Below are 21,208 nucleotides of genomic sequence, written 5' to 3'. Positions count from 1 at the left end.
TGCGAGGAGGCACGACAACGTAGGGATAGGTGTACTCGGGGCCGCTTCAGCTGGAAGACGATGGACTTGCTGAAGATGATGGACTTGATGAGAGAGAAAGCAATAAAAAAAGAAAATTTATTAGGGAAGAAAATTTTCATTATGTGAGATAAGTTTTACATATGATTTCTTGCACACTTAATTATTATAGAAACTATACATAGTTTCAACCATTGTGACTGCTCTTATGGGCATGATTTCTAATATAATAGAAGTAAAACATGATTAAATTCCAAAGCTGGGCCGTAAAAGGCCCACGAGAGTCCCACAACGTTCGTTCGTGTCTGTCACTTAAAAGTTCGATTCACCCCGCCTATATCCGGCCGATTACTCCATTTCATTTCCACAATCCCGCGCTTCCCACTCCGAAACCCTAACCGTCCCCATCGCCACCGCCGATGCCCTCGTCCTCTCGCCGCCGTCACGGGCGCGGGCGCGGCCGGGGCCGTAGGAGCGGCAGCAAGAAGAGGAACTGGGCTGACCTGCCGCTGGACGCGATCTCGGCCGTGCTCCGCAAGCTCGACCACGTCGAGATCCTGATGGGCGCCGGCCAGGCGTGCCGCTCCTGGCGCCGCGCCGCGCGGGACGACCCCTCGCTGTGGCGCCGCATCGACATGTGCGGCCACGCCGACCTCTTCAACCAGGTCGATCTCCATGGGATGGCGCAGGCCGCCGTGCGCCGCGCCAAGGGCCAGTGCGAGGCCTTTTGGGGCGAGTACGCCGGAGACGACGCCTTCCTCCTCTTCCTTGGGGAGCAGTAAGAATTCGTTCCTCTGCTCTAAGACTCCAATTCCTAGGGTTTTAATCCCGCTCGTTTTTAATCCAAAAAAAAAGAGAGAGAACATGACTTTGGATGGATTCGTTGTTGGCCTACAATAATATTGTAAGATTTTGGATCACCTTGTATCACGGGTGCTTCTGACTTTTGAAATTCTGATCAACTATATATGGTTGTGTAGATGGGCGGTTACTATCATCTTATGGGAGGTTTAGTTAGTTTTCTGAAATATGTTCAGTAAAAGGAGTGATCCTCCTAATTTCCTTGTATACGACTAATTAACATTCTAGAGGCACAAACTCGTACGTGGTGCTAATAAGCAATAGTCTGCTGTATCATTTTATCTTTTTTTTTCTGCAATAGGTCATAGTTTGTTGACACTCTTAATCATACTTGTGTCTAGTAATTCTTCCTGACAGCGTGAAAATAGCGGAGGTGATCACTGCTAGTGTTATGTAGTAACTTCTTTTTCAGTAACAGGAAGGGTCGTCCCCCTACTGAAACCATATTAAGAACAGAAAAGACTACCAAGTACCTGGTGGCTCCTACTGTTATGTGACTTTCAATGAAAATAACTGTCATGTTCAAAGGATGGGCATGTCTTCTTTTGAAAGAAAAAAAAAAAGTAAAATACCAAATAGTATGTTGGTCTATCACTGAAAATGTCTCATCATGGATCTTAGGAAAACTTATCATCATCATCATATATCATTACATTGGGATTGGCAACACGTGGATAACAAATTAGGAGTGACTAATCAAACAAAATGACATAAATCGTAGGTGCCAACATATTAATATCTCTATGGGGTTATCCGACAGATTCTCTCAATTTGCCACCTTGCAAAGTGAGCACAATATCACACACACCCCATAGAAAAAATTCTCTTCTTTCCCAACATAATTTACGACAGTGTCAGATTATGTATTAATTTGGCAATATTAGCTTCTTTGAACGTAAGAACATTCTTCTTTGGTCTGGTCCAAAGCAAAAGCTACTTCAAGATAGGATTTGCATTGATTAGAAGCATTAACTGTAGGGAAGTACTTGGTGAAATGGTGGAACTTTCTATAATAAATTACATATTAAACAGCAACAGAATTCAGGTGAATTTTAGGTGCCAAAGTACAGAATTTACGCTACAAGTAGTGCCTAGAGGCTAACTGACATTTCCCTCATTTCAAATCTGACAGTTAATTCATTTTTCAGTTTTAGCCTTCTAAATGCTGAGATGTTAATGGTATTTTAGCGTCCTCTAAACTGCCTTGATCTTTAAATTTTCACCTTACATATTGGTGATTGCTGCTATGCAACATAGTTGGGTAGTTGTTTATTGAGCCAAAGTCTTTAATTTGCAGGGCACCATCACTGAAGAGTCTTCGCCTGATCTCTTGCTATGATGTCTCGAATGAAGGGTTTGCAGAGGCAATAAAGAAGCTCCCTTTGCTTGAAGAGCTTGAGCTTTCACTTTCAAAAAATGTATTTGGGCAGGAAGTGTTCGAGACTGTTGGCAAGTCTTGTCCACACCTCAAACGCTTCAGGCTCAGCGAACACAGGTTCTACAGTTTTGAAGATGTTGACTACAACAAGAATGGCGAAGCCCTGGGCATAGCAACAATGACTGAGCTACGTTCCCTGCAGATCTTTGGCAATAACCTCACCAATGAAGGGCTTACAGCCATCCTGGACAACTGCTGTCATCTGGAGTCCCTGGACATTCGCCATTGCTTCAACGTCGAAATGGACAACACTCTCCGAGCAAAGTGTGCTGGTATCAAGACACTAAGGCTTCCCAATGACTCAACTGATGACTATGAATTCATAGTTTCGAATCCTGCTTGGGCCAATGACTCCCAGACCCAGAGTGAGGATGACTTCGATGGTGACATGGGGTATGATGATTACTACGACCTGGACACTGAGCTCGGTTCTGATGATGATATCTATGATCCTTCCAACTACATTGATGGTATAGATGAAGATGATGAAGAAGCTAGGATGATCCTCAAGGGTTTGTGGGCGCTGATGAAATGAAATATATATTTATAGATGCTGTGACGGAAGTGCCCAGAAGAATGTTTCTATTGCTCAAGCTCCTGTAAATTTGTGTTCACTGGGCATGATCCATCCTTCAGTGCCGTTGGTGGTGGAATGCATCAATGTGCTGGGTTATGTATCACCTTTCGCTCAAAGGTTGGTAGCTAGTCTATCGAAGTTATGCTTTCTCTTGCTATTGTGTTCATTTGTTATGTGACCTCTTGTGAACGCCGTATAGGGTCCACAATAGTGTTTGGGTCCTTCTTTAAGTCTGGCAATCTATATATGCCTGCAGTGCAAACAAAGACTTTGTTGCTTATCATACATGACTCACAATTGCACCAGTGAACTCTGGCTCGCACAAGGTTAACTGCTATATATCGTCTGGTGTATCTGCCATTGGACATAGTTAGATGAATATGAAGATCCGTTAGTTAATCGTCAGTGCTATGATTAATTTGTGCATTCCTGAGATGAACTAGACATGCATGTTGTTGCCATTGTAACTTTGTCCCTCGAATTTAATCACGTATCGTAACTTTAGAAACGATTAATCTTGATAAGGAAAACTGTGAATCGCTTGTATTTTTCATGTTTGAGCTATAATTTTTGGAATTTCAAAATCAGATCTAGGGACAACTAAAAATGTTAAGTCGGGATTCCTAGTAGCTTAGATAATTTCTCAAATAGGGAACAAAAAGAGATCAACTCTGAAATGCCAAATAGAAAATTAACCGTTGCATATAGTGCTCGAAGAAACCTTCTGAAGTACAATTTAGTAACTTTTACTCTTTCCATCCTAACTTAAATCAACTTAGAATCACTCCACTATATCACACTATCTTAATTTTAATCAACTTTATAAAAAAGAGTTATAACATGTATCACACGAAATAAATATATTATCAAAATATATTTCATGATTTACCCAGTGATATTAAGGGGGTGTTTAGTTCCTCGTAAAATGCAAAATATAAAATACCAACTAGTTTGGAACGATGGAATGCAAAATACCAAAATTTTCAGGATTGTGTTTAGTTCCATCTAAAATGCAGAATTTATTGCCCTCATTTGGCCTCTTGAGGCTCTTTTGGGCTTTTTTTGGCCTCTTGAGGCTCTTTTGAGCTTTTTTTTGTCTCTTGAGGCCAAAATCCAAAATGAAGAATAACCACCTTTTTACCAAAAAAAATTTACATGGTGTTTAGTTCCATTATGCAAAATGATGGATCAAAATCCTTTTTTTTTGAAATAGAAGAGGAACTAAACAACCCCCTAATTTGGTCTCATAAATATTGAATACTCTAAAAATTGACTTACTTTGGTACATATAGTTGGATTTTTTTTCCTTGACTAACTTCTAAATGTTATTACGTGAAAAAAACGTTAAATAATGATGAGAATTAACAATCAATAGTGATGGAACCTTTTGATGATCCCGAGCATTTATGACCTTCACTAATGGTATGGAATAGTAATAGGTTATTATAATCTAAATAAGTAGTGTTTTGTTGATGTGATAAACCATTTATTGAAGACAGAGAGAAATCATTTCTAGTAAGAAAATGGGTTTCCATCTCGACTTACTTTGACATACTCCCTCCGTCCTAAATCAAATTAAACTTTCTTAAGTTTGATAAGATTTGTGAAAAATATTAGTAACATTTATATTTTAAATAAGTTGATTATAAAAATAGATCCAATGACCTATCGAATGATAATAATTATGTATTATAAATATTAATATTTTCTTATATACATTTTATCAAAGTTAAAAGTGTTTAACTCTTTAAAAAAACAAGAATGACACTTGTTTTGGGACAGAGAAAGTATCTATATGAATATTGTGAATACTACTCAAATATTGACTTACCTATGACATACATGCTTGCTGCATCCGAACATCCGATATGGCATAGACTAAACATGAGTTAATTATAAAACTAATTGCAAAATTCATTGTTAATTCATGAGACGAATCTATTAATTCTAATTAATCTATCATTAGCATCGCATTGTTAAATCATGGACTATTAGATTCAATAGATTCGTCTTGTAAAGTCTCAATTTGTGTAATTAGTTTTGTAGTTATTATATATTTAATACTTTAAATTAGTGTCAAATATCCAATGTGATGGAGAATTTTTAAGAGGTGGAATCAAACACCCCGTACGTAACACACACATATGCCTTGACATTCAACTGAGTTTGCACTTTTCCACTTATTCTTTTATGGCAAACTTTTTCAAGCATGCCACGTAATGCCAATTAATAACGTGCACAGTACCACCACGTGATCCTGCAGAAAGAGTCTTTTCTTGCAATAATTATAAGCTGCAGAAACTAAGAGGTGTTTGGTTGAGAGTGTTAAAGTTTGATAGATATTTTAGTATTTTCGTCTTATTTGAAAATTAATGTCCAATCATGAATTAATTAGGTTTAAAAGATTCATCTCGTAAAATTACTCTCTAGTTTTTAGTTTTATAAATAGTCTATATTACTCCATGCATGTGTGCAAACATTTGATATGACGGAAGTTAAACTTTAACGGAGAAAACCAAACATGGCCTAAAACCAACCTGACCACGACATTTTTATCAGCATGCAGTTAGCCATGTTCTTCTGTTTTTCTTTTCTGCCCATTTTCATTCCTCTCATGACTCATGTTTTGAGTTGATCCGTGAGCATCTCAACTTGCTCATTGTGATAAACTCATAATATCTGCCAGACGCTTTAGTATTGTTTATTTTTCATTTTGCTTTTAAGATCCCCACTTTCAGTGCTTTCTTGCCTTGAATTGATCTGTGATCATCTCAACTTGCTCATTATGATAATATCTGCCATACGCTTTAAGTTTTTTCCCCTCAAATCCCGTGGCGTAGATGCATGTACTTAGGCCAGTCTCAATGTATAGTTTCATGACACAGTTACCAAGACTCTAAACTAGGTAACCGAGCCACAGGAGTTTCATGTGGATGAAACTCCTCTCTCATCTGATGAAACTCCTTCATTTAGTGACCTTGCCAAGTCAGCAATTTTACTTATGTGGCACCCTATTGTGCATGACACTCTCATAAAACATGCATTGAGACTGGCCTTACAGTTACTAATTTCCTATACTACTAGTTGACTCAACAAGTCAAGCAAGTGTCGACAAAAAAAAGGCAAAAGCTTCTTCCCACATGCCCAGCTCTTTGTCTCTCACACACACTTTCTCCCCACGTGCATGCGACCGTCTCCTCTTAGTCTCTCCTCATGCCGTGACGGGTTCCAGCGACGGCGACGCTGGCAAGGTGGGTCCTTCTCGACAAGTTTTTCCTCTCTCTTCCCTAACTTTAGCGAGCTTTTCTTCCCCAACTCCGACGACTTTAGAAGAAAAGAGAGGCCAGGTTTTGGGGAGGCCAACTAGGCGACAGGGACAACGACATGGTGATTTAGAGGGCCTGACTGACAGCAGTGGAGATAACTGGGCCAAGTTAGGAGGGGCCATCATGATGGTGCTCACCAGCGGCATGGTCATGACAACGACAGAAGAGGGGAGAAGGCATCTACTGCAGGCCACAGTCGTGGAGCTCCGGCAAAACCCTAACGCCCCACAATGGCAGGGGCGAGGATGAGGAGAAGGGCGTTGTTGGCGTGGCGAGGAGGAAGAAGCCAAGGATGAGGCGGGAGGAAGAAGGGGGCACGAGAAGGAGGCCAGTCGTGCAACTGGCCAAACACAGTTCCCTAATTGGTTTTGTCGGATGTGTGATCTACAACGGCTACACTACCATAGGCTAACCCTACCAGCTGCACACTACCAAAAATCTTACTTTGCTGAGCGCTAAATTGTTTACCAAGTGCAATATTTTGGGCACTCGATAAACAAGCTCTCTACCGAGTGCAAAAAACACTCGGCTAAGACCTCTCCCAGTTTTTTAAAAAAAACATTGGTATCTTTTTGGTTTTTTTTTTATTTTACCAAGTGTTTTTTTTAATGTCTTTTTTGCAAGTGCCAAACAAAACGTACTAGAGCTATTTGCCATCAAAAATTTTAATAAATGCCTTTTACTGAGTGTGGTATTAAGCAAAGTCTTTACTGTATTTGGGTTTTGTCGACATGGTGTACGTACCGTTCCGGAGGACCGCATTGTTGGTTTAATTTGGAGCCTTTTGTCTGTTATTATGCCGTCACCATCGTGTGATTCTGCTAGATACAGTGCTGAATGTTGATGCTGATCGGAGTGTTGCCGGCCGGCCTGACTTTTGTGGTTCTTGCCATGGCCGCGTTGGAGTCGCATATATATATATATATATATATATATATATATATATATATGCGGTCTAGCCTACTACCTGATCCATTATCGTGATCCCATCCCGCAATCATGGCCATGGCCTCCACCGCCGCCGGCACCGACCGCCTCACCCAGCTCAAGGCTTTCGACGACACCAAGGCCGGCGTCAAGGGCCTCGTCGACGCGGGCGTCACCACCGTCCCACCCATCTTCCATCACCCACTCGACCCCCACGACGACGCCTCCAACAACGCTGCCGCCGCCGCCAGCCTAACAACGACAATCCCGGTCATCGACCTCGCCGCCTTTTCAGCAGCCAACAACAACACCAACGACGCCGCTGGCGCCAACCACCACCAGCAGCTGGTCGCCCAGGTCAAGGCGGCCGCGGAGACCGTGGGCTTCTTCCAGGTCGTCAACCACGGCGTGCCCGCGGAGCTCCTCGCCCGCATGCTCGCGTCCGTGCGAAGCTTCAACGAGGAGCCCGCCGAGGCGCGGCGGCGCTACTACACCAGGGACCCGGCGAGGCGCGTGAGGTACCAGAGCAACTTCGACCTCTTCTACTCGCCCGCCGCCAGCTGGCGCGACACGGTCTTCATCGAGTCCGCGGCGGAGACGGAGACGGAGGAGATGCCGGCGGCGTTCAGGGACGTCGTGCCGGAGTACACGCAGCAGGTGCGGGCGCTGGGCGCGCACCTTCTGGCGCTGCTGTCGGAGGCGCTGGGCCTGCCGCGCGCCGACTACCTGCAGCGCGACGCCGGGTGCCTGGACGGGCCGGCGCTCGGCTGCCACTACTACCCGCCGTGCCCGGAGCCGCGGCTCACGCTGGGGACCGCCAGGCACTCGGACCCCAGCTTCCTGACGGTGCTGCTGCAGGACGACGCCGTCGGCGGCCTGCAGGCGCTCGTCGGCGGTGGATGGGTGGACGTGCCTCCGCTGCCCGGCGCGCTCGTCGTCAACGTCGGCGACTTCCTCCAGCTCATGTCCAACGACAGGTTCAAGAGCGTCGAGCACCGGGTGGTGGCCGTGCCTGGCTCTGCCGCGCGGGTCTCGGCGGCCTGCTTCTTCAGGCCCACCGGCGCCGCCGCGTCCTCCAGGGCGTACGGCCCCTTACCTGACCTCGTCAAGCCGCCGGAGGCACCGCGGTACCGGAGTGTCACCGCCGCAGAGTTCCTCGGCTACTATAGGCAGAAAGGTCTCGACGGACGATCTGCGCTTGACCACTTCAGGCTGCTGCTCTGAGCCTCTCAACCCAATTATTCCATTCCATCACTACTATATGTCGCTTTGCCAGTCCATTTTATAATAAAGAGTCTTCTAAAATGAAAGTCAAGAAATAGTGTATGAACAAAGATTTTAAATGGTGGCTAAATTTAATAAAGGAGAAAGATTTTTAAAGAGTTCAAACACTGTAGAATTTCTATATGTATTCACCACATCTCTCTATAAATAAGGAGTCACTTTCACCTTTGTAAAGCAATTAAGAAAGAGTGAAATATAGAACAAGCTTCTTCCTCCTCCATCACCCTCTCTGTGTTTTCTGCCTATGCTGTGAGAGTAATTGTAATCATTCCAGTGACTCAATTTCTAACATTCTACAAAAAAGATCATGATTTTATATGCCTCACTAAACAAATTTGTGAGATTCTCATGATACTGCTCTAAACTTTTTTTCCCTCAATAGAACCCGGACTCCTCGACAAATTCACGAGGAAAACACAACGAAGTTGTTATGCTATCCAAAGAATTTTTCTTCCACTTCCTCTGGTTATAAACAGCGTCAAACAGCAAATGAAATGGTCATTTTGCCTTTCAATTTTCTTCCACTTCCTCTGGTGCCAAGTCCTTCGATTTGAGTCGGTTGGAGTTGCAATTTTTCTTCTGTTTTTTTGTGCCACTCCGTTTGAGCTATTATTGGTGCCAAATTTAAATAAGTTTCTTTTTAAGGAGCAGCTAATACTACTACAGATCAACATCATCACTACTCGAATTAGAACAACACCTAATATATTCTCTCGTGCATCTGTGTTACAGGAATGAAGAAGGAAATGAACTTCGAAGGTGTTGAATATTTTACCTTGGGGTTAAGAAAATAAGCTAAGAATATTACTACCGAATACTTTGTTTAATTTTTTTAGCATCTTAATGATCTTAATTTAGGCCTTGTTTAGTTCGCAAAATTTTTTATTTTTGGCTACTGTAGCACTTTTGTTTTTATTTGACAAACATAGTCCAATCATGGAGTAACTAGGCTCAAAAGATTCATCTCAATTACAGGTAAACTGTGTAATTAGTTTTTATTTTTGTCTATATTTAATACTCTATGCATGCGACCAAAGATTCGATGTGATGGGGTATCTTGAAAATTTTTGCGAACTAAACAAGACCTTATAAAACTGAGAACTATAAAGTTATAGATTGTTGAGTGTTATAATTTTTATATAAAAATTTTCTTCATTCGAGGCCCTATAAAAAGATATAATTTTTCTAAAGTTATGTTTTGCCACACCTGGTTGGTGATTGACGTAACATTAAAATGTTGCTAATGGAAGTAGCACGCTATGGATTTTAAGCTAAAAATAGTGGTCCACCGTGGCAGATCATGCCATGCCAGTAAGTATGACACGGTAGCATAGCATGTTTTGCCCGCTTGGGGTGTGGCAAAACATGTTAGGCCTTGTTTGGATGTAGTCGGATTTGCATCAATCCACATGTGTTGGGGTGGATTGGAGTGAAACTTAAACTAAATTCCATCCCAATCCACTCCAACACATGTGGAATGAGGTGAATCCGAGAACATCCAAACAAGGCCTTAGGAGATGTTTAGTTAAGAGTGTTAAAGTGTAGCATAGTATGTTTTGGCCGCTTGGGGTGTGGCCAAACATCTAAAGGGTACGGTGTTTAGTTAAGAGTATTAAAATTTAATAAGTACGGTAGTATTTTTATTTTATTTGATAATTAGTATTAATCATAGATTAATTAGATTTAAAAAATGAATTCATCTCATAAATTATTCTCTAGCTATATTTTAAATTTTGTAAAAAATCTATATTTACTACTTTTTTTTCAAACCTTCCATTTGACGGCAGGTAAAATTTAACCGCTGGAACCAAAACAGGGCCTTAGATTCAAAAATAAAGAAGCGATGATATTAATTTTAAATATTGTTTAAAAAGGTTAAAATAAAAAAATCTCCATTTCTTCTCCACCACCGTACTCATCGCCGAGCCTAAACCCTTCTTCCCCTCTCGTCCCAACTTCCCAACGCGACGCGATGCCTTCCACCTCTCGCCGTCGCCGCCGCAACAAACCTGCAACGCCCGCACCGCATCCGGAGGCAGAAGAGCCCGCGCGGGGCACCCCCTCGAGGGGCCCGACATGGGTGCCGCGGTTTCCTCCGCCCGCCGCCTTCGCACGCAGTCTCCACCTCGCCCCGGATGCGGCAGCGGTCGAGCAGGCGAGGGGCCCCGTACCGTCGCCGCGGCCTCCTCCGCTCGCCGTCTTCGCACACAAGCCCGACATCGCGCCGCGCCCGTCTCCACCAAACCCTAGCCCATTCGAACCCGAGGCTCGTGCCCCGATGCCGCCGCCGCCGCCACCCTCGTCCTCCTCCTCCTCCTCCTCTGGTCGCCGCCGCCGCCGCAATCGCGGCCGCGGCCGGAAGAAGGACGAGGCCCAGGAGGAGACGAGGGACTGGGCGGCGCTGCCGCTGGACGCGATATCGGCCATCCTCCGCAAGCTCGACCACATCGAGATCCTCTTGGGCGCCGGGAAGGTGTGTCGCTCCTGGCGCCACGCCGCGCGCGACGAGCCCTCACTGTGGCGCCGCATCGACATGCTCGGACACCCGGACCTCGACCGCCGGGTCAACCTCTACGGGATGGCGCAGGCCGCCATCCGCCGCGCCAAGGGCCAGTGCGAGGCATTCTGGGCCGAGTACGCGGCCGATGATGATGTGCTCCATCTTCTCGGCGATGAGTGAGATTTCGACCCCCGCTCCAAATTCTCTCTTGCTAATCTAGTTTCGTGCTAATTGGTTCGGTTACTCACTTGCGGTATGCCCCTGTGTTTGATTTGGTCCACCAAGTGATGTTTGAATATATCAGTTGTAGCTTTTGGTATGCGGTTGGAGTAATCTAAATATTAAGCTGTAAGTTGTAACCACAGAACGGTACATTTAGGTAAAACTACAGATTATTACTCGGTTGGTGATGTTTGAATATATCAGTTGTGCCTTTTGCTATGCGGATGGAGTAATCAAAATGTTAAGCTGCAAGCACAGAACGGTACATTTTGGTAAAGCTACAGATTCATTACTCGGTTTTGACAACAAAATATATGTTGACGCTATAGACGATATGCAATGCTCTTCGTGTAGAGAGTTTTAGCATCCCATTTCTGTGTTGTAGCATGGAATGTCTTCTGTCAGAGTTTTAGTCTAAAATACTGACTATAATTATTTGATATAGTAATGGATAAGAGGCTTGATTTGTTTTAGTTTACTTTTATGGATGATATAAAGTGTCATCTTCCACAAAGCATGAAGCATTGGACTGTGATCCATATCATACTGTATTCTTACATCATTGCATTGATATTTTAGTGATACGTTCCTGATAGTGAATGAAATGAAATGTATCTAATGGGTGATTCTGAATATATTCATGTTTGTTGTTTTATATACTCCATTGTTGGATGTTCTCCAGCCTAACATTTAACTGAACCTCAGATCAACTGTACTTGCAAAAAATATGTGTTATCCACTTATCCTTACAATTAATGAAGAAACTTATGTTGTTGTCATCTTATATGCGGAATGGTCTGAGGTTTCCTGAAGGTGGTCTTTTGTCTAACAAATTTATAGGTTTACCTGCTATCAATTTTTTGATACAATGGAACAGTCTCTTTAATTTGAAACGAACTGCAATTGGGTTCTAATGTTTCCAGTGATGACCATGTGAAACAAGTGGAACAAACTCAATGAACTGGTGCAGTGGTGCTGCTATCTTAACTTGTAACTGCATTTCCAGCCCAGTGTGTCCATGTATTATTTCTCATGCCAAATGCCAAATATAAAAGAGTCTGGTACCAGTAAAGTATTCCAAATTATGACTTGTCATTGTATGTGGTTATCCTGTGAAATGACTTAACCCCCTGTTTAAACTTATTTTTTAATGCTCTTTTGTATCCGGACAAGGATGGTAGCTAGTTATTGTTTTGCACATCATACTTTTGCCTCTCTTTGTGAAGGCTCTGTTATTATTGTTTCATCTTGTACTTCACTAGTTATCTCCAACTGTTGTTTCATAGCAAATAACTGTAACTTTATCACAACAAGAATGGGTGCTTTTTATACAGGGTTGTTTGCACAGCAAAGGTGTATTTATTGCTTAGTGGTTGCTAATGAACAAATACTACCTTTGCAGGGCACCGGCCCTAAAGAGTCTCCGCCTCATTGCTTGTCAAGACATCGTTGAATTTGAAGAGGAGATAAGGAAGTTTCCTCTGCTTGAGGAGCTCGAGATTTCACTCTTCACAAATATAGATGGGAAGCGTGTGTTTGAGGAGGTTGGCAAAGCATGCCCGGAGCTGAAGCATTTCAGATTTAACAAGTACCGTTTCCACAACTTTGGAGATATTGAATACTCTGAGGATGATGATAGCGAGATCAAGTACAACAAGGATGACAATGCCCTGGGGATTGCAAGTATGCATGGGCTGCGCTCTCTGCAGCTCTTTGGCAATGACTTCACCAATGAAGGACTGACAGCCATCCTTGACAATTGCCCCCACCTGGAGTTCCTCGACATCCGTCACTGCTTCAACATCCAGATGGACGATGCCCTACGGGCAAAATGTGCTGCAATCAAGACTCTGAAGCCTCCCTATGATTCAACTGATGACTATAATTTACAGTTTGAGGGACCAATCTGGTCACCTTCTGGGCTTGGTATTGACTTTGACACCGACAGTGATGGTTGTGACTACATTCTGGACTCAGATGATTATGATGATTACTGTGACCCGATGCGCTACCTTGATGGTGTCTATGAGTCTGAGCTTGGCCCAGAAGATCGGATGTTCCTCAAGGGTATGCGTATGCTGATGAGAGATGATGACGATGATGATTACTGAGTAATTGTGGTCCTTACCACCGCAACCTTTGATGGCGTCTATGTGGATTCCTTGAAGATCTGATGTTCTTTGTTGGACCTCACATGTTCCTGAAATAAATGTGACATGGGGATTGCTGGTGCTTGGGATCTCAAACCTCCTTGCTGCAACATTGCTTGGCAATGGCAACTTTATCACCGATGTGTCTCGTATTTGTTTCTTTTCTGTGTGTTCGTTGAGTAATAATAATGTGAACTTATAGAGCTGACAGTAGTTTTTTCAGTGCTTCACCATGTTTCTTCCACAGTTGGAATTGGCAAAATGTCTGCATTACTGTAGATCTGCCATCTGTGGCTGGGCGAGGAACTGGTGTCCAACGATATATCATGTCTACATTTGCTACCGTTCGAGAAACAATGGTATATTAAAAAAGTACAAAGCATGGCATGAATCATTTAATCGACCGATCTAGCGAATCAGTTTTTGTTGGTTTAGGCTTCAGTAGAGCTGAATCTGTTTTCATAAATATTTGGTAAAATGGCTTGAAGATAGCGGAGAGACAACTAGAAGAAGCTAGTATTCTTAGCTTCACCTAAGAAACTGTGCTTAGGAGCGGAGCTGGAAAACAACTTTTAGGCATGAGCTGTCTGATCAGGGATTGGGCTTGTTTGGTAGGAGAAATGGAGACGGCTTTATGCAGAAGCCCTACCGAACAGTCCATTATATAAGTTGTTTTACGGTGCAAGGTTACTAGGTTGGGAACGTATAGGTTAGCATGGTAAATACCACCCTAGATCATAGATGACAAATACCTTCGGCCATTTATTTCAGCATTTTTGAAATCTAAGGTGGAGTTTTACCATACTACTATTAGACTAATAAGCCAGCTTATATAACTTTTGAGGAGGGAAACAAATCTATATCTCTTACTCCCTCCGTTTCCAAATAAGTCAATTTTTAGAAACCGTGTTAGTCAAACTTTTTCAAGTTTAACTAACATTATAGAAAAGAGGAACAAAATATATGACATAAAATGAGCGCCTCATGCAAATAAAATTTATGATAAATCTAATGATACTAATTTGATACTACAAATCTTAATATTTTTTATAGAAATTTGGTCAAAGTTTGAAAAGTTTGACTTAAGACAACTTTAGGAATCTATTTATTTAGAGACAGAGAGAGTATAAAGATAATCCTCACTACATGTTTTACTTTATTAATATGTAAGTCATCCACATTATCTTTTACTAAGGCCTTGTTTAGTTGTGAAAATTTTTTGGTTTTCGGGACTGTAGCACTTTCGTTTTTATTTGATAAACATTATCCAATCATGAAGTAACTAGGCTTAAAAGATTCATCTCGCGATTTACAGGTAAACTGTGTAATTAGATTTTATTTTTGTCTATATTTAGTGCTTCATGCATGTGCCACAAGATTCAATGTGACGAGAATCTTGAAAAGTTTTTAGTTTTGGGGTGAACTAAATAAGGGCTAAGTATTCATGTCATTTCTTATTAATAGATATGTCATCCCAACTCCAAGGGAGTTTGCAAATAGGTTTTGCATTTTAGAATTTGCCAAAAAACTGAAAAAGAGGGGTCCAATGGTTTGGCATTTGAGTTTGGCATTTTGGGCAAGTTGGCATTTGGAGAAGGAGAATTGGCAAAAATGCCAAACTTTCCTTGGCTTGGCAAATGGCGTATCTACGGGTTTCTTGTGGCCGCGACGTACTCCCGCACAGTGGGACTTTTCTTCGCGCCACAAATAGGTTGCCGCGGTCCCTTCGCTTCTCCAGATCGCGCCGCCGTCTTGCATCGTCCCCTCCCACGCTGCCGCCGCCAAACAGATCGCTTCGACCGTCGCCATGAACTCAAGGCAGCCCGCCATCCCTCCCACGCCGGCCTTTGTCCGTTCAAGGCCACCCTCCTTCCCTCCTTCATCGGCCTCCGCACAGATGGACAACCAAGCAGCCGGGTATGTCTCCATGTCTCCATCTTCGGCGGAGAAGGACTGGACTGGAGATTGGCGGCGAAGGACTGGAGATCGGCGCGCAGGAAAACAAGATCGTAGGATACGGCGCGAGAAACTCGTTCGCGCTAAAAAAATTTGTTTGCCGGGTCCACCTAGACAAATGCCAAGTTTGATTTGCAAAGTCCCTTGGAGTACTTCTATTTTTTAGACTTTGCATTTGTATTTGGGACTTTGCAAAAAACTCTAAATGCCAACTCCCTTGGAGTTGCTCTAATCTCTTAATGCAATTAGTTTTAATAAAATCGGATGTAAGAATATTAGATGATTTATTTATCTCATAGCCTCAGACATTGAGTGGGATAAATCAAGTATCCACGTGCTGGTCTGACCTCACTAACCTCAGACAGAAGTCGTCTTTTTTTTACTCTTTTAAGTAAAAAAAAAACAGAGAGAGAAGGAAGCCCAAAGAAGTCCCCCCTTTCTACTGGTTAGGTTGCGATTCGGCGGTTGTTGCTCGTCGCGCTCGCGTTCCGGCACCGCCGCGGCCTTCCTCCGAGGTACGGCGAACGACAGCTGCTGTTCCTCGTCTCTACCTACCACCTGGAACGTCCTTGCAAAACCTAACCTTTTTCTTTCCGGGTCTTGGGTTACTTAGCGGCGGCTGGGTGGTAGCGGTTCTTCCTTAATGGCGGCGTCGATTAGGTGATGCGGACGTTGATTACGTGATCCTTTCTTTGGTCTTTTCTGGTTGCGGGCGTGATTCCGACATCGGGCTTGCCGGATGGGGTTTTTGTCCTGTCGGATCTAGTTTTTTATTCGTGGTCCTGACGGTGACGGATGGCATTAGTCGCCTGCGCGGGTAGGCTGCTGTATTTTTTGTATGCCTGGAGTAGTAGTTTATTGCTTTAATTTGGAGGCTACTTCCTCTGTTTTTATATAGATATATAGAAAAAAAATGTTTTAAGTCATTATTAGCTCACGCGGAGGGAGTACTATTTTACTTTAGATCATGGTGTTTAATCTAAGTCAAAATTAAGAGATGTGGCCAAAATGGAGGTAGAGGGGATGAGATAAGGAAGAACAAGCCCCCCCCCCCCCCCCCTTTTTTTTTGTCTTTTGTGTGTTAATAATAATTGAATTTTAACTGAAGCGAAATTGAAAAGCTTTTCTAGTCGCAATTCCTTGAACCTGTTACAAAATGCCGAACTTTGTTGCTCAATTTTTTGTTGTATTTCTTTTGGGATTCCTCCTTATTAGGAAATGGATTTCTGTCTTTGTGGTTACTAATTCATTGCATGTGTTAATTAGTCAAGAGTAAAACTACATAAAGTGGCTCTCTGTACTTGTGCGAAATGACAAACCTCGTCTGTAATTTACTCTTGCTCCAGTTCCCCGTACAGCCATTTAGATCGGTGCATCAGTGCATCCAAGGTAACACTGAGCCTGTGGGTTGTGCAGTTGTGCTAGTGACAAGCTGGTATAGGTCTCTGTCTTTGACAAAGGATTAACTTTGTTTTCATGATGCACTTTTTTTCTGGATATTATGAAGACAAATGGGGTTTACCTGCTTTCAAGCATTGTTTGTACATATACAGCAGAAACACAAACCGGGCCCAACCGCATTCTGGGCCTGTCGGCCCATAGAATACTCGATCCACCCCCAACAGAAGCAAATCGACTTTTTCTTTTGAAGGAAAAAAAAAAAACAGAAGCAAATCGACTAGGAACCGTCTCCCTCTTGGTCTCCATTTAAGTGCGGCTGTGAGCCCTCGTCCGGCGAAGTTGCTCAGGAACCTCACCCACCGCCGCCGGAGGCGAAGGTAACGAACTAAATGATCTCCCGTGGCTAGTTGTGGTTTTTCTTCGTTCGGTCCCCAGGATCTGAACTTCCCTCACCTTAATTAGGGCCACGTTTTGTTGGGATGGGAAAATGTTGAAATTTCTGGCCGATGGACGGATTTGACAAGACGATTTTTGCATTTCTTTTTTCATTTTATTATTTCTTTGTCATCGATCGGGTAGATGGTCTAGTAGTTCAGTTCATCGTCGTTGTTGTCTTGTTGCCTGAGTTCTAGGAGGAGCCGAGAAGGGGATGTTGTTCTCAGTTTCTTGAAACAAGTGGTCGACACAATGTCCTCTTCTTAGGATGATCCTAGTTTGTTAAGAACTTTACCGGCCTTCATTCCTGACTTGTCAATCGTTCCCCTCTTCTTTTCTCTGCAGCAGCCATCACCCATCAGACATGTTCCTAACAGTTTTTATTTAGTACAAGATATAGCATCATAATTTAATCTACACTTTCAATCTAAGTCGTCTGATGCCCGTAGGTTTTCCTTTTTGGTTTCTATGATCTGGTTTTGTGAAATAGCTTATAAATGCTAGATGGAATAAGCTACTATCTTGCAAACACAGTGTTATTTTTTGGTGGTTTCGACTTTCCACATATCGACCTAGGGTTTTATCCAACTGTCTCTTGTGGTACAAATGTACAATCGATCTATTGAGATGGGAGGCGTGGTCATGCATCCTAACCATCCAAGTTTGAGTTCTCTTAGACTCGAATGTATGTGCATATTTTCTTCTTAATTAATGAAAAACCGCCTAATTCATCCTATAATGGTGTGTGTGTTTTTTTTTACTTTCTACAGTGCTCACGCTATTTTAGGCCTTGTTTGGTTGAGGCTGATTTTTTTTTATCACCTATTACATCGAATATTTGGACACATTTATAGTATACTAAATATAGATTATTTATGAAACTAAAAACACAGCTAAACACTAATTTGCTAGACGAATCTTTAAGCCTGATTAGTCCATGATTGGCTACTAATTGTCAAATAAAATGAAAATGCTACATTACCTGTTAAACTTTAACATCTCTAACCACCCCTTAGTAGTTACAACTTACAGCTTGTAATTTTTTTCACTGACTCCAGTCTTAGGTACCAGTTTGCACAATGGATGTGGACCCAAGCCCCTTGCTGGAGTCACCTGTGAGGGATTGGTCTGAGCTCCCACTCGACCCTCTCTCCTCAATCTTCATGAAGCTTGGGGCCATTGAGGTCCTCATGGGTGCAGGCCTTGTGTGCCGCTCATGGCTGGCAGCTGCAAAGGCACCAGAAATTTGGCGTTTTGTGGACATGACTCGCCATAAGTTAGTTTTCTCGAAGAGCACAAGTATCTTGTGTGCCATGGCAAGAGTAGCCATAGATCGCTCAGATGGAAGGATGGAGTCATTCTGGGCTCAACAATTTGTTACCGACGAACTCTTGGATTACATTGGAAACAGGTATTTTCTTGCCATGCTAAATTTCAGTTCTTAATTTCTTATTAGAACAGATTTTTTTTTTTTAGAAATGTGGCAAGAGCTTTGCCATATTTTTATTAGACGAGGAAAAGGGAAAACAATTAGGACAAGTTTTGGGGCTTTAGGAACTTTAACTATGCTTCATTTCTGGATTTATTTATGCAGTAGTACAACAATTATTTAACCCCACTAAGCAGTAGCTGCTTTTGACCACTAATAACACCCCTGTTAGGCATACACATGATGCCTATGGATCTGTCCCATTAGTAACCCGATGTCACTTCAGCCATAATTATATTTCCGGTTTCTTTTATGAATTTTGTAATTGTCCAGTGCAGCCACCAATTAAACACTTGTCTGACCCACAAACATAAATTGCATATTTATTCCCACCAATGCCTATATGGACTTGATTTTGGGAAAAAAATGCCTATATGGACTCTGGGTCAACCAATGCTATATTTTTATAACCGGATTGACAGTACTCAATGTCAAGTTTTTTTTTCACGTAATCATGCCCTGATATAATTTTGCTAACTTTGTTGATACTTCGTATATTGCTCATTTGATTTGATTTCTTGTCCGTTTTTGTCCCTATAATATCTGCAGGGCCAATTATTTGAAGAGCATTCGGCTTGTCTCATGCGCATACTTTTGGCATATGCCATTGGTTATGATGGTAGATAAATGTCCGCTTCTGGAGGAGATAGAATGTTCATATCAAATAATGCCAGAAGGTTTTTTCAGGAATCTAGGCATTGTGTGCCCCCAGTTGAAGCGTCTAAGAATCAATATTGAGGAGTGGTATGATTCTGATGAGATCTGGCGTGAGATGAAGATGGAATGTCGCCGGCAAAATGGTGAGCTAGATGAAGACGAGGAATCAGAGGAGGAAACTGCCGAAGCTTGGGAAGCGAGGATAAATGAGGTTGCCTTTGCCATTGCAGAGAGCTTGCCTGAGCTTCGGCTTCTTCAGTTGGCAGGCAACAGCCTGACCAACAAAGGGCTCTATGCCATTCTCAAGGGCTGCCCCCATCTCGAATGCCTTGACATCTCTGATTACTCCAATCTCCATGTCAATGGTGAACTCCGAGCTCGATGCTCTAACCTCAAACATGTCTTGTTTCACAAACAGCAGAATAAGGTTTGCTGCCCCGACCTTCATGTCATTGGAGAGAAAGAGGGTGAAGACTACAAGGCTCACTATGCCCTACCTTTCATCAAAAGATGAAGATATGTTGTACGCTGAGGGGGGGATGAGTGATGGTTCTTATGGTAACTACTGGGAGGACTACGACTGACGCCTTTCGTCCCCTGATGAGCGCTCCTGTCCTGATTTGAGCAAAGTGACCTGTGATGACACAAGATTCTACAATGACATACTATTCTCTACGATCATCTCAATGTCCTGTTTGAACCGTTGCGGGTTGTGCTATTAGTTGTTTATATGTCATTGTCATGGTGTATGCTCTAAGTTCGTTAAGCCTACATCATAGTGTTTTGGATATTTAGTGTTTACATCTGAGTTTATATTATTGCCATCTTTGGAAAAGTCGGATTCTTGGTTCCGGTGGAAGTTGAACTTATTCATATATTGTGAGTCACAGGTCACAAGTTTGAGCTGCTTCATGACCTGTTAACGTTCTGTTTTTATCTTTTGAACTTGTGGTTTATACTGGATAGGCTTATGCTTGTGTATCAGTCCATCTATTCATGGAGACATACATTTATGCAAAGGTTACTGCTTGTACTTGGCCTTACACCCCTTCAAGAATCACGAAATGGTTTTTGAGAGAGATCACTGACATGACTTGTATATGATTGTAATAATCCTGGTTCTCTTTTTCAAAACTCAAATGAAACTAAACTTCTATATCTTTATGTTTAACTGCTTGATTCCGAAAGGTTAATGCTGATAGTTCTCTTTTTCAAAACTCAAATGAAACTAAACTTCTATATCTTTATGTTTAACTGCTTGATTCCGAAAGGTTAATGCTGATACTAATGCAAGTGCTAAAACCAGGATTGTGTGGGTTTGACAAAGTCCCAGTGGAGTACTTACAATTACTGGTTTACTTCAGAGATGTGAGTGGCTTCAGATATTAGTTAATCAGGATGAATGTCCCATACCGTATTGTGAGCATTACTATCACCATCCTGGCCACACTCTGTAAAGTTTTAAGTTTATAAAAAGTTACGAATAAAACTATAGTTCTGAAAGAGTGTTTTATTTGCTTGCTCTCTCCATATTAGTCTCTAGTGACATCTACTCTTTCCAAATTATAAGTTGTTTTGATTTTTTTTAGTTTATCCGTTTTGCTATATATCTAGACATATTATTTATCTAGATGCATAGCAAAATAGATATATTAAAAAGTCAAAGCAACTTATAATTTGGAACTAATGGAGTATATAATTTAGGGTTACTCTCCTGATATCATCCCCATTTTCTTTGTTCGCCCTGCTAGGCCTCACAATACATCCCCCAGTTTGCTAGTTAATGATAGTAACCAGTGCCTTGATTGTTTTGGCCATCAAATTGGCCAAATGGAAGAGCTAAGAACATCTTCAACTGTTTCGTAAATTTCGTTTCCCAAATCTCGTTGTTTACCAACTCCCAAATAATATGGGAAAGAAAAAAAATCTTATCTCCAACAGTTTGATAAATTTCATTTCTAAAAACC

At 42.2% G+C, this 21,208-nt stretch overlaps 4 protein-coding genes across 9 annotated transcripts; all 4 read left to right on the top strand.

The window, feature by feature from the left end:
* On the top strand, window positions 373-3,225 carry LOC8085022 (putative F-box/LRR-repeat protein 23). The gene is made up of 2 exons (XM_002445139.2): window positions 373-796; window positions 2,177-3,225. Exons 1-2 carry the CDS (start codon window positions 438-440, stop codon window positions 2,850-2,852), a joined length of 1,035 nt encoding a protein of 344 aa, XP_002445184.1. The 5' UTR covers window positions 373-437; the 3' UTR covers window positions 2,853-3,225.
* On the top strand, window positions 7,163-8,642 carry LOC8085021 (1-aminocyclopropane-1-carboxylate oxidase homolog 3). The gene has a single exon (XM_002445138.2). It carries the CDS (start codon window positions 7,220-7,222, stop codon window positions 8,369-8,371), a length of 1,152 nt encoding a protein of 383 aa, XP_002445183.1. The 5' UTR covers window positions 7,163-7,219; the 3' UTR covers window positions 8,372-8,642.
* LOC8085020 (F-box protein SKIP19) lies at window positions 9,871-13,702 on the top strand. The gene is made up of 2 exons (XM_002445137.2): window positions 9,871-11,107; window positions 12,556-13,702. The coding sequence occupies exons 1-2, from the start codon at window positions 10,404-10,406 to the stop codon at window positions 13,262-13,264; spliced, it is 1,413 nt and encodes a 470-aa protein (XP_002445182.1). The 5' UTR covers window positions 9,871-10,403; the 3' UTR covers window positions 13,265-13,702.
* LOC110437110 (putative F-box/LRR-repeat protein 23) lies at window positions 15,626-20,284 on the top strand. Of its 6 annotated transcripts, none has more exons than XM_021465357.1 (4): window positions 15,626-15,774; window positions 16,911-17,037; window positions 18,154-18,506; window positions 19,134-20,284. In XM_021465357.1, exons 3-4 carry the CDS (start codon window positions 18,175-18,177, stop codon window positions 19,753-19,755), a joined length of 954 nt encoding a protein of 317 aa, XP_021321032.1. In that variant the 5' UTR covers window positions 15,626-15,774; window positions 16,911-17,037; window positions 18,154-18,174; the 3' UTR covers window positions 19,756-20,284. The 6 variants fall into 6 exon arrangements, with proteins under 6 accessions (XP_021321032.1, XP_021321031.1, XP_021321030.1 ...); XM_021465356.1 differs by having other exon boundaries at window positions 16,816-17,037; XM_021465355.1 differs by having other exon boundaries at window positions 16,813-17,037.

This window comes from Sorghum bicolor, chromosome 7 (assembly GCF_000003195.3).
Source record: "Sorghum bicolor cultivar BTx623 chromosome 7, Sorghum_bicolor_NCBIv3, whole genome shotgun sequence".
NCBI lineage: Eukaryota > Viridiplantae > Streptophyta > Magnoliopsida > Poales > Poaceae > Sorghum > Sorghum bicolor.
Note: the sequence above shows the minus strand (reverse complement) of the source record. Positions and strands in the feature narration are given on the sequence as shown.

Coding starts and splice junctions, on each gene's coding strand:
- LOC110437110 (XM_021465354.1), top strand. CDS start 18,175: ATGGATGTGGACCCAAGCCCCTTGCTGGAGTCACCTGTGAGGGATTGG. Junction 18,507..19,133: donor TTGGATTACATTGGAAACAG/GTATTTTCTTGC, acceptor TAATATCTGCAG/GGCCAATTATTTGAAGAGCA.
- LOC8085021 (XM_002445138.2), top strand. CDS start 7,220: ATGGCCATGGCCTCCACCGCCGCCGGCACCGACCGCCTCACCCAGCTC.
- LOC8085022 (XM_002445139.2), top strand. CDS start 438: ATGCCCTCGTCCTCTCGCCGCCGTCACGGGCGCGGGCGCGGCCGGGGC. Junction 797..2,176: donor CTCCTCTTCCTTGGGGAGCA/GTAAGAATTCGT, acceptor TTTAATTTGCAG/GGCACCATCACTGAAGAGTC.
- LOC8085020 (XM_002445137.2), top strand. CDS start 10,404: ATGCCTTCCACCTCTCGCCGTCGCCGCCGCAACAAACCTGCAACGCCC. Junction 11,108..12,555: donor CTCCATCTTCTCGGCGATGA/GTGAGATTTCGA, acceptor CTACCTTTGCAG/GGCACCGGCCCTAAAGAGTC.